The sequence below is a fragment of the Carassius gibelio genome, chromosome A3 (assembly GCF_023724105.1).
Source record: "Carassius gibelio isolate Cgi1373 ecotype wild population from Czech Republic chromosome A3, carGib1.2-hapl.c, whole genome shotgun sequence".
In the NCBI taxonomy this organism is placed as follows: Eukaryota; Metazoa; Chordata; class Actinopteri; order Cypriniformes; family Cyprinidae; genus Carassius; species Carassius gibelio.
Genome location: NC_068373.1, coordinates 13,855,611 through 13,870,231, shown reverse-complemented (window position 1 = coordinate 13,870,231; position 14,621 = coordinate 13,855,611). Strand labels below are relative to the sequence as shown.

The window sequence follows — 14,621 nt, the reverse complement described above, 5'->3', positions numbered from 1 at the left end:
AACACTGGCTAACATTATGTTTGTGAATGAGAACACACACACAGACAATCACAAACATGCTAGATTAGACAGAGTAATACACTCTCATTTAAACCCAAAGACATGAACACACAGACTAGCTATCTATCTATCTATCTATCTATCTATCTATCTATCTATCTATCTATCTATCTATCTATCTATCTATCTATCTATCTATCTATCTATCTATCTATCTATCTATCTATCTATCTATGCATGTAAAGTATGTGTTTATGTGTGTGATATTTGTGCATATAAATCATTTTAAATCAATATTTTAAGAAATAATTAAGCATATATACACTACCATTCAAAAGTTTGGGCTTGCTAAAAAGTTCATTTTTTGAAATGTCAAAGCGAACCAAGGCTACATTTATTTGATCAAAAATACAATATTGTGAGCTATTATTCGAATAAAATTACTGTTTTCTTTATTAATATACTGTATTTTAAAAATAATTTTCAGCATCATTACTCCAGATGTCAGTGTCCTGATGTGTGCTCAAAAATCAATTTTAAAAACAGTTGTGCTATTTAATATTTATGAGGAAACTATGATTTTCATGATTCTTTGATGGATAAGAGTTCATTTATAGAGTAACATACTCATAATGGAAATCCTTCGTAACATTACAATTATCTTTACTGTCCGTTTAGATTAGTTTTTACATCCTTAAAAATAAAAACAAAAAACATACTGATCTCAAAGACTTTGAATGATACTTTGTGTATATATATCATGTCAAGAAAAGATGAGAATTATGTAGATAGAGCTCAAGCTTACACAGTGGTGGGGTGTAGTATTTGGAGAAGACATCGTCTTTGGGCCGGTCAGGATAGAGGAACAGGAGATGATTCAGGTCGCTGATGCGATCCGCCAAGGAGCGGATAGAGAAGTCTTTGGTTGTGTATGGCATGAGGTTCCACACCATCCTTTCTCCTATGAAGACCACACATACGCACTCTTTAGCAGAAATTTAGAGCATTTAAAGCCACTGTAAGTGATCTGTTTTCAAGTGCCATGCATAAAATGTCCCTATTATACAACAGAATATTATAAAGTGCAATAAAGTGTGTTGAGGAATGGCAGTGGAGGAGCAGAGTAATGGTTCTACCTGCTTTGTTAGGGTTCTCTGCCACCCAGGCTATGGTGATGCCACCAATTTCTGAATCACTGAAGCGCAACAGGAAGGTTCCGTTGGGTTTGGACATCAGCATGTCCTGAGCTTGCTGTTTATTCACAAAGCCAAGAATCGCCCTGAGACATACAAGCACATAAACAAACACATGAACACAAATCTGCATGCATGAAAGGACGTTTACACACACAAAGACAAAGAGGCTGCTATCGTTTGTGTACTGTTCAGTTTCATCATGATTAGTGCTCCCAAACAATTAATTGTGATTAATTGCATCTAAAGTAAGTTTTTGTTTACATACTATATGTATGTGTACTGTGTATATTTATTATGTATATAAATGCACATGCATACAGTATGTATATATCTATATATATATATATATATATATATAGATATATAGATAGATATATATATATTATTTAACATAACATATTCTTCTTAAATATATACATGAATGTGTTTGTATTTATATATACATAATAAATATACACAGTATCCACACATGTATTATGTAAACAAAAACTTTCATTTTGGATGCGATTAATCGCGATTAATTGTTTGACAGCACTAAGATTTGTACACAAACATAACAAGATGTGGACGACTGAGGGTTGAAAGAGATCTTATCAAAGCCGCAAGAGGTCTCTCAGATCTTACTTCTGTGTTAAATCCATGGATTAATGCCTTTAATGTGTAGTTTTAACCAGCACTATCTCTCAATCAGCCAGTTGCCATGCCAAAGAAGCACTTCTAATGAATATATCTATTAAATACCACTCAAAACATAAAATATGATGAAATAAAACTAGATTTAAGAATGTGTTTCATTATGACTAACAATGTCCAGTAGAGCAGCCAGGTTAAACTATGAGAAGTGTCCATGACTTCACCCAATTTATATTCAGGAATAAATCACTGTGCCATTTTCTTGTCTGTTAATTAAGTGCATTTTCCATTTAAAGTCACATAACTGAAATACGAACAAACGTCACTCTCATTTTTTTGTGAGATTCACTCCTGGTTCATACGGCATTAACAGCAGCATTCTCAGCTGAGTGTGAGAGATGTCATTGTTATGTGAGAGCAGAGCGGAGAAACAGCTTTCATTCTATTACTTTCTGCTCGTTCATTGACTGAGCAGCAACAAAGAGGGATTTTTATTTAGCTTTTACACATGGATGAACTGTAATCATTAACATTAAATCTGTATGAACGTGAGTTATATGTTCGTGTTCTCACAGAGTTCAGTTCTTACCCGTCATTCCAGTGAGGCTTCAGGTGTTTTTTAGTAAGCTCCATCACACCATCAAACCACTGCCAAAAAGTGAAGTTCCTGCCTGGTAAACTCTCCTACAATGACAAGAAACAAATCAGATTTAAAAGATAACTCATGCACAGTAAATGAGTAATGAAGTCAATGATGCTGAGAAAACAACAACTACAGATTTACCTACATTTGTATCCTTTAAGTTCTAAAAACATACAATCAGAACCAAACTGAGGCATCTCAATCTCTTTCACAGATTTACCACATAGATTCATTTATTATTAGTTACGTCTCATTTTTGAACAGACAGTGGGTGTACAGATCTAAAGTGTTAAAAAAGCCCTAGTAGCATGTTGTAGACTAAAATCTCATCAAATCATGTAATGAAGCTTGTTTCCTCACAGATGCTTAATAGTTATTTAAAACAAAGCATGGAATCATGAAAGAACAATCTGCTGAATTCCTGGTACATGTGCCTCGTAAGTGATGCGTTCATTGGAAACGGACATGGAGTTGACAAATTAGACAGCACACAGCTAGAAGTGTTCGTGGTAAAGGGAAGATTCAGGGCTTAAGAAACACAGGCATGACTGCCTGGATGAGAGCATGATCCGCTGCCTCAAATTCAGTCTGTTTTTAATCAGTGATCCACAAGCAAAGTCACATTACTTAGGACTGAAGACAGGATGTGTTCGTCTCCATCTCTTTCACTTTAATCACTCTATTTCCTCAGAACACAATGTTCTGTGTCCTGACCATTTCAACAGTTAGCATGAAGATCACACTGAGCCACACAAACACACAGACGTCTCTTGACAAATGTACAATGAGGTTCAAATGTGAATTTAAACATGGAAATAAATAGTCAAGTCTCATTTATTTCTATAGCATTTTATAAAATAAAGACCGTTTCAAAGCAGCTTCAGAGAAGCAAGGAAATATGAGTGTTAATGCTGCAAAATACATCAGAATTGTATTATCAATAGCGTCATTATTCAGCTATTTAGTTCAGTTTTGATTTATTTGATTTATTTCAAAAGTTTCAGTGTTGCAAAGTGTCAAATGTTGCAAATTACATTGTCAAATATTGCTGGCTGGATGGATAGATAGAATTCTGCATTATTAGGTCACTAAACCAAATAAGCAATTTGTGACCTAATAATGCAGAATATTCTGATCTTGTTTCCATTTAAGAATTAAAAACATCAGGCTACACACAAACTTTGTGCAAGTGTGTGCATATGTGAGCATTGTATCAGTGACTAAATAAACAAAGCCATAAACACAAATGATGCCTGAACTCCAAAGGCCCTTGCTGGGAACACTGCCCGCTCAATGTAGCAGATCGACAAAGGGCAGGTTCAAAGGCAGCCACAGCCTTAGGCCTGCCTGCACATCAAAAGCACTCAGATCACACCTCACTTCCTGAATAACCATTAACTATTGCAATGGACGAAAAGCAATGTCGATCAGATCAACTACCATTCTGCCCCAGGTCGCCGGATTGCCAATTAAAAAAAAAAAAAAAAAAGTCAGAACGATGAGAGAATAGTTTGGGATTAAACCATCTGTGAGAACAACGCTCAATAACGGCTGTGCTTTTGGGTAACAAGCAGCAGGTCACAGTCACGGTCAGAATTTGTTGCAAAATAATAGGCCATAATGCTTACAGATTAATCAAATCTTGTGTAAAGCTGTCAAAACCATGATTTCATGAGTAATATTGAAGTACAAAACTGATTCTATTCAATATGGAGTGCAACTGAATGCAAATGTGTTATGAATTATGTGTTAATATAACTTTAAAATTCCAACTTCCATTTCCATGTTTCAACACTAAAAAAAAATTGAAAATGATAAGAAATTATTCTTGAGCAGCAAATCAGACTATTAGAAAATCTCTGAAGGATCATGTGACACTGAAGACTGGAGGAATGATGATGAAAATTCAGCTTTGCCATCATCACAGGAAAAAGCGTGTTTACCCTGTTAAACTGTGACCAGGTCATGGTCATGTTGCGGTAGTCATCCGGGTTGACGCTGGAGCTGCTGAAGGCTTTCTGAGCGAGAAAGACAAGATTCCCCTCAGACAGACCTCGATTTGATTGCACCTCGGCCTTGTACTTCATATTCAGAGCCTCACACAACTGCGGCCATAACACCTTGTCGGGCACAATGAAAGGCACCCGTCCCTGAGAGAGAACAAGAAAATGAGTACATTATCATAAACTTTAACAATTTATTGAGTTGGAAAGTGTATCATCAGGCAGGTTCTCAGTGGGTCACAATCACTTTGGTTTTAAGGTTGTCTTATAGGAAAGGAACAGGGACATTTTAATGGCAGTGTAGAGGGATATACTGTATTACATCAACTCCACTCATCACATCCTGCTTAATTTGCATAAACATCTAACATGTTCTGTATGGATGCCACTCACTGCTGCCATAAAGAAACCCATATTGGTGACTCGTGTTGATCTGATGTTATGTTGATCTGACTTCTATGTACTACTTTTAAAATGCTTTTATTGTTATTCACTCACTTCTCCATTTGTATTCCAGTAAAGAAAATTGTTGTACAGGTTTAAAATGACATGAGGGTGAGTAAGTGATGGCAGGATTTAAATGTATAGATGCACTCTTCCTTTAAAGAGAATAAGGGTAGAGTATGTACAATAAAAGAACATGAGTCATATACCATCAGCCACTCAATCGACACCCACGCTATGAAACATAACCCCTGGAGAACACTATAGGGACTGCCGCCAGTGGGACCACTGTCTGAAGCATGTGTGAAACAACTCCAATCCCATTGGCCAATGTAGCCCATGATGTCACAGGCAGACTTTTTTTTTCTTCAGGAGCCATTTGTTTGTCATAAAGTGTGAACACAATATGAGACAACCGAGGCAAGTTAGCATTTCAGTGTGTGCCTCTGTGTCGGAGGTTTCTGACACCAGTGGTTGGGCTGCCCACCTTATCAGGGTTTTTCAAGTAGGCAGCCCCCTGAGCCCCTTTTCTAGGGTTTTAAGTAGATGGTCTACTTCCCTTTAACCTTTAAGCTTAGTCAGGTAGTATGGGTGGGCTACCCCCCACCCAGTGGGTTTTTTAAGTGAGTGGTCCCCCTGGGTCCTGCATGCTGATTTGACTCATTGTACCATGGCCTTCTGATTATAGCTGTGTTCTTAACCTGGTTAATGGAATGTCCCTCCTGATTGGCTTGCTTCCCCATTTTTGAGTTATGTTAGTGGCCTGAGGTGAATGAGAACGAGTTCCTTAGAAGGGGAACGTCTCGGGTTATGCACATGACCATGGTTCCCTGAGAGGGAACGAGGTGCTGTGTGCCCTTGCCATGCCTATTTTTTGCCTGTTTTCACATCTCCTTCAGACATTTGGTGCTGATTCGGCAGGCGCCCTCTTCCAGGCACCTGTGGGCCAATGAGGTTGGCATTGTTTCACATGTGCTTCAGACACCCATCCTGCTGGTGGCAGTCCCCATAGTGTCCACTAGTGGACGCATCATCTTGTTACCTCTCAGGGAGCCATGGTTACTTGTGTAACCCAAATGTTTTGTTTGTTTGTTGTGGGGAGTTTGAGAAGAAGAGTGGGTGAGAAATTACATTGATTTGTGTTTTCATGTCAGGGCCGATCTATGTGATGTTTAACATAGTTAAGTTCTTGGACCTTTTTTTATTACCACATGACCAGGGAATTTGTTTCTATGACTTCCATGTGATTTCGTTATACAATGGCCTCATGAGCTTATTACAGGCACAATCGACCTAGTATTCAGTTACTTTGCTCAAGGGCACAATAATGATGGTCTGATCTTCAAACACTACACCACCCACTGAAATATGCACTGATGTTTCAGGAACTCACCGGTTCAGCAAATGCATTATCCCACAAAACTGTTGCAGTGGCATTGTTGTCTTGACTTCCATGAACAATTACCACCACAGGCAAAGAGAGAGTCTGGGGGGGGGGGGGGAAACGTTTGGATGAGAAAAATGAATGAACCGATTTGTAAATGACTAGTATATATAAATACTCTTGAGCACCAGATTGACAAAATGGAATCTGGAGGATCATGTGACACTGAAGACTGGAGTAATGAATTTCAGCTTTGTATCACAGGAATAAATTACATTTCAAAATGTATTAAAATGGAAAGTTATTTTAAATTGTATTAATATTTCACAGTATTACTCTTTTACTGTATTTTTGATCAAAATGCTTTGTTAAGCATAAGATACTTCTTTCAAAATCATATAAAAAAATCCTACCGATCCCTAACTTTAAAAAGTAATGTATAGCATAAATATAGTGACTAAAATATAATGTTTGCTATTTACTGTAAAATCTACAAAAGCTTTAAATGGTTCCTGATAGATACTTTTTACTAGGCACACAACCTCTCAAGCTCACCTTAACCTGAAAGACCAACTCATTTCCCCCAACACTGAACTGTGATTCAAACAAAATGGTAAACTTCTCCTCAGTAACAGACTCTGCCCCACGACGGTCTGAACGCCTGATCCGCTTCAGAGACTACAGGAAACATGAGAAAGAAAGGAGAAAATATATATATTTACTTTAATATAAGCAGTTCAATTTGTTCTTCCTATATAGCCACTATCACACAAAACACCCCCAAAAAGAACTCAAGCTACATTTACAAATGTCACTCACTAAATACGAATAATTCAATTATACATTATATTATACAAATGATCTAACCAAGTGTTTATAAAAAAAAACACAAGCACTTCTGAAATTAAATATAAGTAATTTTTTATTTGGATTTAATTTTAATTCTAAAATAAAATATACTGTACTAATGAAGGCAGGATTATTTGGATACTTTCTGGTTGACAAATGCACAGAAATAAAAGTTTTTTTAAAAATAAATGTTAGTGCTAAGATAATAATACTTGGGTTGATAATCTGTTCATAAATTTAAACCCTATACGTCCTATTGTATATTGTTTATCTAAAGGTTCTCTAAGCTGCTCTATTTTTATCACAACTGACTTATACTGTATGTCAGGCTTTACAGGGCTACTGTAAGTGTTAACCGGATTCGTTGCTGAGGCAAAACCGAGAATAGAGCTCTGTTCTCTAAGCAGGTACAGAGTAATTTATGAATAAACTTAATGGTGGCTGACAGTGTAACCCTTCAGTCAAGTTCACACGCTCATCTTACAGAGTTTTCTCTAAAGTCAGATTTTAGACAGCCACACGGCACTTACCATGTTTCTAAAGTGTGCACTTAGAGTGCCTGTGGTCTGGTGATACTCCATCACACAGTTGTTATTCAAGATCTCACCACTGATGTCACTGTTAGACAGACACATAGATATACAGAGAATGGTGATGTGATTACACATAAATGGTGATGAGCATTTGAACTAAGATCAAGATCCATTAAGTGACAAATTTAGATAAAAATAGGGTTTGTGCACAATACTTGTGCATTGGGGAATGTAAATGGGCGCCTGATGAAACATGCTTTGTTTTAAAAGCTCCAGGCGCATTAGGCCAGTTCACAGTGAGTCATCAACTACACCCAGAGGAGTTACTAAATACAATGTGTTGTGTTTCCACTCACTTTCTGGTGTTTTCATTCTTGAGCAGGGCCTTGGCCTGTTGCTCACTGATGATGGTGGCTTTGACCTGCGGCGGGTTCATGTGCACGTTCAGTTTGCCACCTACCAGCAAACGCACTGTCGCTGCAAATTTTGTTTGTGTTTTCAGCACCTGAGGTGGCTGCTTTTCAATGATGAAGGTACTGCAGACAAAACACACACGTATTTACTGTACATCCATATTTATAAAATATATTGTATATCAAAAAGAGAAAAAAAACACGTGCACTAACGTACTAAGTTTGGAGTCCGTTTTTTGAAAGAAAGTTATATCTTTATCATTAAGGTTGCATTAAATTGATCAAAAGTGACATTACTAAAATACATTTACACAACTGTTTCCAACTTTGATAAAAAATAAGTAAGTGTAATAATATTTCACAATATTCATGTTTTTAATGTATTTTTGATCAAATAAATTCAAACTAAAGTCAACCACATGAGCACTTTTCCTGCTTTCCATTCATCTTGGAAAGTCTAAATTTGGAAAAGCGCAACAGAACATTACTTCAAAAAAATAAAGCCAAAATATGCAGGTGTAAGATGAATGTTATAGAACACTTTAAAAAACTGCGACACAGTGAGCTGGTGGGGGCAGTGGCATCTGGACGGGCAGGACTTGGGAGCAATCCAAGACCTTGCTTTAACAAGGCACAGGGAAAGGAAAGGCGACAACTGATCCAAGATGAGGTCCGAGCTGGAATTCCCAGAAAACATTGCAGTGACCACACTCAGGCCAGACATTGTTCCAGTGTCAGAAATAACAAGGCAAGTGGTCCTGCTGGAGTTGACCGTTCCCTGGGAAGACCGGATGGAGGAGGCTTTTGAGAGGAAGAGGGTCAAGTACGAGGAGCTGGCAGGTGAATGCCAAAGCAGGGAGTGGAGGACCCGATGCAATCCCATCGAGGTCGGGTGTAGAGGATTCATCGGCTAGTCACTCATCAGGGCCCTCAAGATGCTTGGGGTGAAGGGACTGCACACCAGGAAAGCCGTCAGATCAACCCTGGCTGGGTCGCCTAGGTGAGGGTGTATGATGGCCCCGAAACACCCAATGAACCAAGGATACATCACTGATGATGTGTCTGAGTTGCACCAGAGGTGTATTTCAAGAACTATAAATAAATTATTTAAAATAGGAACTACAAATAAGTAATTAAAATTAAAAAAAGTTATTAAAATAGATAAAATGATTAGACAGTGGTCGTTTGCACAAGTGCCACTAAGCAATAATGGAGCATGTGGACTATTCACCACATCTCTGACAATTTTGTTCTACTTCAAATTGAATTAATTTTGATATGTGGCTATAGTATGTGTGTTATATATAGTTACACAGCCAGTGTGACACTTCTCAGGTTGATGGAGATCCATTCAGACACTGATGTTAAAAGCACAGTTCCCATTAGGCTCAGTGTTTCGTGACTGCATGGCCTGGGGCACCAACACACACACACACACACACACACACACACACACACACACACACACACACACACACACGAATGAACCACCACCACCCCATTCATCCCCTGTGATAGGTGTGAATGCTGATAGCTTGAGATATTATGAAAAGAGAGTGAAGGAGAGCAGAAGTTTGTAGACATCCCCCTGTGTCCCACCAAAGTGATCTCTCTGACAAATGGCCTCTGTTGATTTGTCACAGATACAAGCACATGCAGGGTGAATAATACATGAACACTCAATCATCTGGTACTGAGACGTTCATCTTTTCATTTCATAAAATGTGAGAATGAACAATGTGAAGAGATAGCTCACCCGGAAATGACAACTACATAGTCATATTCTCAACCTCCTGCTACTGCAAACCCTTATTATGACCTTTTCTGTTCCTTCAGAGCAAAAAAGGCTTTGGGATTTCAAGCTTCTAAAATGATGCAAAAGCACAATGAACGTATCATAAAGTGATAACATATGACTTGGACATTATATTTCAAGTATTTTACATTGTCTTTTTTTTTTTACAGAAATGAATATTTTATTGCTGAAGGATGGATTCAATTTATCAAAAGTGACAGAAAAGACATTTTAAAAAGCTTCCTATTTCAAATAAATGCTGTTCTTTCTATTCATTAAATAATCCTGAAATCCACAAAATGATTTACACAAAAAGTAAAAAAAAATAAATAAATAAAATTCAGCAGTGCAACTGTTTTCAACATTAATAATAATCAGAAATGTTTTTTGAGCACCGAACCAGCATATAAGATTGATTTCTGAAGGATCGTGTGACACTGAAGACTGAAGAAATGCTGCTAAAATTCAGCTTTGGTATCGTCGTAATAAATTAAATTTGAAAATATATTCAAGTAAAAAAAAAGAGTTATTTTAAATTGTAACACTATTTCACAATATTGCTGTTTTTGCAGTATTTTGAGTAAATAAATGCAGCTTTGGAGAGCAGAAGACAAAAACACTATGTGCATTCGTGATTGATGTAAAAATCTCCATTTCATGTATAAATTATGTGTTTTGAGTCAGATTTTTTTTTTTCAATGAGTTGATCCAAATTACTGTATGATGCATTTATTAAACTTCTCTTATGAAGTAGGGCAGATAATTTATGTGCATGATAACATATTTCTCTCTATTACACACAAACCACTGTATGGCTTCAGAAAACTCTTAAACAAAAATTATGATGCTTTTGCACCCTTTTTGAAGCTTGAAAGACAATTCATTGTAATTTGATGGAAAAAGTGATCAACACATTCTTGTATTATATGGAAGAAATGTCACGGGTGTGAGTTATTATTGGAACTATCCCTTTAATAATTCTCTCAAGATTATTCACTGACTACCCCTTACCCCTTCCTCTACACACACATAAAGAACACAGGAAGGAGAGCAATGCACGTCTTGACATGATCCGTTCAAACACACTGTGAAATCACCTTGAAATTGTAGCAATGTCGAGAAAGAGAAATAGTAGAAATGCATGATGTTGATTACTTGTGTTACTGCACTTTGCAATCGCTTAACCTCACTGCATTTCTCTCTCCCCCACACAAACACACACCTAGTGACTAAAGTGGAGATGATGTCCGTGATGGTGCTGTTGAGTTCGGTCAGCATCTCTTCGATGGGGCCGGGAATGGGCAGCTGCTGTCTCAGATGCTCCGCCCTCCGGATCTGCTGACGATTCTGCCAAATGGTTTCCGCTAGCTTCTCACACCTGTGCACAAACACGCGCAGACATGCCAAACCAAAACATAAACTACAGAGCTGCTCTCTGCATATGCTGTGTATGTGTAATATAAACACAAATGTGCAAAACCACAACAAGTGCATGCCTCGGATTATTTGCATAACTGTCAGAGTGTGTTTATTGCTTTATTTAACTATGTACTAGGACAGATTTGCCCTAGAAGATAGCTAAAAATAAGAAACCATCTCTATAGAAAAACAAAATAAAGTAAAATAAATGGTTTGGCTTAATATGTAGCCATTAAAATTATGTTTCGCTTTAAAAACAACAGATGTCTATGATATGCCTTCAGTTAGGCTGCTAAGTATACATGTGTGCGCACCATGACTGTAGTATGTCCAGTCCTCCCTCGGGCGGCCCACCGTTGCCAGCCAGTTGTTGACGTCTCTTCCACTGAATCAGCTCGTCGTCAAGAATCACCGTCTGCTGTTTCCGTAGCAATGCCAGTGTCTTCTGGTGCTTCTCTGCCAAGCCCTGAGCACACACACACACACACACTCATGTAACACCACATGAACAGATGTGAACACATCTGCCTTCAGGTTTGGTGATTCCATCAAATGGAAGAGTTGCTTCCATATTAAAGGAGACAAATAAAGGAAAATAATGCAGAATCTTTTGAAGTGAAAGTGTTCCTCATTTTACCTGAATGTGGATATCTTAATGTTGCGATGATGTAGCAACAGACTTATCTGTATTGTACATTTTCATATTGTGATGGACCCAAGTGTAATGGATTATCGATGGATTTATTCATTGGTTGTTGATTAGATGGAGACAGATCTGAATGTGAGTTTGCAGAAAGGGGCGGGAGTAAAGTGGGATAAATGATTGGAGGAGTCATTTTACTGGAAGACCAAGTTATACATTTTGATTCAAAGTTATGAGGTCAAGACGAGTGAAACATATGCAGGGATGACTCATTCACAATAAGAGCATTAACGTGAACTTTCATGCCGACTCTGAATGTTACACGGTTAGCCAATCCAAACTCAGGTAAATTACATATACTGTAGATGGCCTTAATTTACAGTAGCAAAAAAAGTTTAAACGGCCAGAAAAAAAAAAAAAAAATGTGTAACTATATCTTTAAGGGGAAAAAATACACTATTGTTCAAACGTTTTGGGTCAGCAAGAGTTTTTATAATGTTTTTGAAATGTCTTATGGCTGCATTTATTTGATCAAGAAAGAAAGAAAGAGAGAGAAAGAAAGAAAGAAAACTGTAATATTATTACAATTTAAAGTAAGTGTTTTCTATTTGAATATATTTTAAAATGTAATTTATTCCGGTGAAGGCAAAGCCAATGGCAGCAGCCATGACCGTGTTCTTCAGGGTCACATGATCCTTCAGAAATCATTCTAATGTGCTGATTTGCTGCTCAAGAAACATTTTGTATTATTATCAATCTTGGAAACAGTTGTGCTGCTTAATATTATATTTTATATTTGAAATAAAAATAATTTTCAACATCATTAATGTCTCTACTGTCACTTTAAATTAATTAAATGTATCCTGGCGGATTAAAAGTATTAATTTATTTAAAACAACGACAACAAAAACATAGTAACCCACAAACGTTTGAGCAGGACAATGTTTCCGATATGGCCGTGTAAAGTGTTGTATTATGCTAGCGCATGTGTGTACCAGTCTGTATTTCTGCAGGGTGTTGGCCTCTCGGGTCAGCCAGGCCTCTACTGTGGCTCTCTTGCTGAGCAGGCTGGGCTCTCGGAGCTGTCGGTCAGCTGGAGGCAGCGTGGCCAGACTTGATAACTGAGCTGCACACAACAGAGAGATTTAGTCCACAAAGATGAGCTTTGTTGGCTGCCATTGACTTCTATAGTATAGAAAAACATATTTACAGTGGAATGCAATGGTTTGGTTATCCAAATTCTTCAAATGATTATGTTTGGAAGTTCATGCTGGTTTGGATCAATTGAGGATGTGTTTATGATGGCAGAATTCTCATTTCTGTGTGAACTATCCCTTTAAAATTTATTTTTTATTTGTTATTCAGTGGCATTCTCAGGAATTATGGGAGCCTACAGGCTGTTTTAATGAGGATATATTTGCTTTATTATGTACTGAATGATAAAATAGTGTGTGTGTATGACTGCACACACAACACAAGTTCGATTCCCAGGGAATACATGAACTGATGAAATGTGAATCTTGAATGAAAAGTAAGTTGCTTTGCTTTATACCCTGTATTCTGAGGCTCTCCTGGTACTGTATAATGAAGTACTCCTGGTTGTGCTGTAGTTTTCGGAGATCATTCTCTGTGTCCTGGGTCAATACTCTGAGCTCCTCGAATGCCTGGTTTATCTGATGGTACTTCTGCGACATGCTGTCCATCAGGCCGCCCACCGGAGAGCTCGACTGCCAATCACAGACACACATGAGTGACAAACAAGTTGCTGATTATGGTTCAACATTGGGCTTGACAGAACAAAACTTTTTAAGTTTGATAAACTAAGTAGATGTTCAAGGGTTGGGGTTTGTAGATACTTTCAAAACAACCTGACAAACAGTTATACTAATAAAATCCCACAAACCAAAGCTTCAATATTTATAGTAGGTCCTTATCATCCCTGTCCTGTTGTGTATTAATAATCCACCCAGATAAGGTTATTCGTTTATGCCCATGTAAGACATGTATGTGTGTTTAAACAATATATATATTGTTTGTGCAGTGCATACATGGTATGTGGACATAAATATTACATCTTTAAGTACAGGTGTGTCTGAGATGAGTGGGTGTTTTAATGTGAATTTAAGCCTCTAGATTTACTGATATTGCCTTTAGTTTTATGATTTTATTGTTTTCAGTCGAGTTGATAAAACCTGAAATTTCCTCTTTTTTACTCTCACAAAACTGAGCAGGTATCATGAATCTGTGTGTAGGGGTAAATATGTATCTTCCTCTACGCATGCACAAAGCAAACATATGAACTTTATTTCTGAAGATTGTGAAAGTTATTATGTTGGTTTTTAAAATTGACCAAACTCACTGAACTTATGTGTACAAAGACCATCATTTTAATCAAGAAGACAACATAGTCATCTCTTTTTTAAAATATGTTTTATAACTTTTGTGTGTGTGTGGGGGGGGGGGGGGGGGTTCAATTTCTGTGATGATTTTAAGGAAATCTCATGGCAGTTTTACATTTTAATGTCAGGTAATAATTCTTGGAATTAACAGATTTATTACTATTACACTTATTAATATATCAACAAGAACAACAAAACATGCAACATACAGAAATCAGTTCAGAACAGACTTTAAATCTGTTCAAGTCTGTTCACTTAAGTTCACTA

At 37.3% G+C, this 14,621-nt stretch overlaps 1 protein-coding gene across 3 annotated transcripts in view; it reads right to left on the bottom strand.

The window, feature by feature from the left end:
• Positions 1 to 14,621, bottom strand: part of LOC127948271 (signal transducer and activator of transcription 5B) — a 76,866-nt gene that overhangs the window by 3,621 nt on the left and 58,624 nt on the right. For all 3 annotated transcript variants that reach the window (XM_052544727.1, XM_052544729.1, XM_052544728.1), the window contains 12 exons: positions 13,508 to 13,682; positions 12,951 to 13,081; positions 11,627 to 11,778; positions 11,116 to 11,271; positions 8,042 to 8,221; positions 7,683 to 7,770; positions 6,859 to 6,981; positions 6,313 to 6,405; positions 4,416 to 4,622; positions 2,419 to 2,513; positions 1,137 to 1,279; positions 806 to 961 (listed from right to left, as the gene is read on the bottom strand). In XM_052544727.1, the coding sequence (XP_052400687.1) occupies positions 806 to 961; positions 1,137 to 1,279; positions 2,419 to 2,513; positions 4,416 to 4,622; positions 6,313 to 6,405; positions 6,859 to 6,981; positions 7,683 to 7,770; positions 8,042 to 8,221; positions 11,116 to 11,271; positions 11,627 to 11,778; positions 12,951 to 13,081; positions 13,508 to 13,682 (1,699 nt within the window). The remainder of the gene's footprint in view (positions 1 to 805; positions 962 to 1,136; positions 1,280 to 2,418; positions 2,514 to 4,415; positions 4,623 to 6,312; positions 6,406 to 6,858; positions 6,982 to 7,682; positions 7,771 to 8,041; positions 8,222 to 11,115; positions 11,272 to 11,626; positions 11,779 to 12,950; positions 13,082 to 13,507; positions 13,683 to 14,621) is intronic.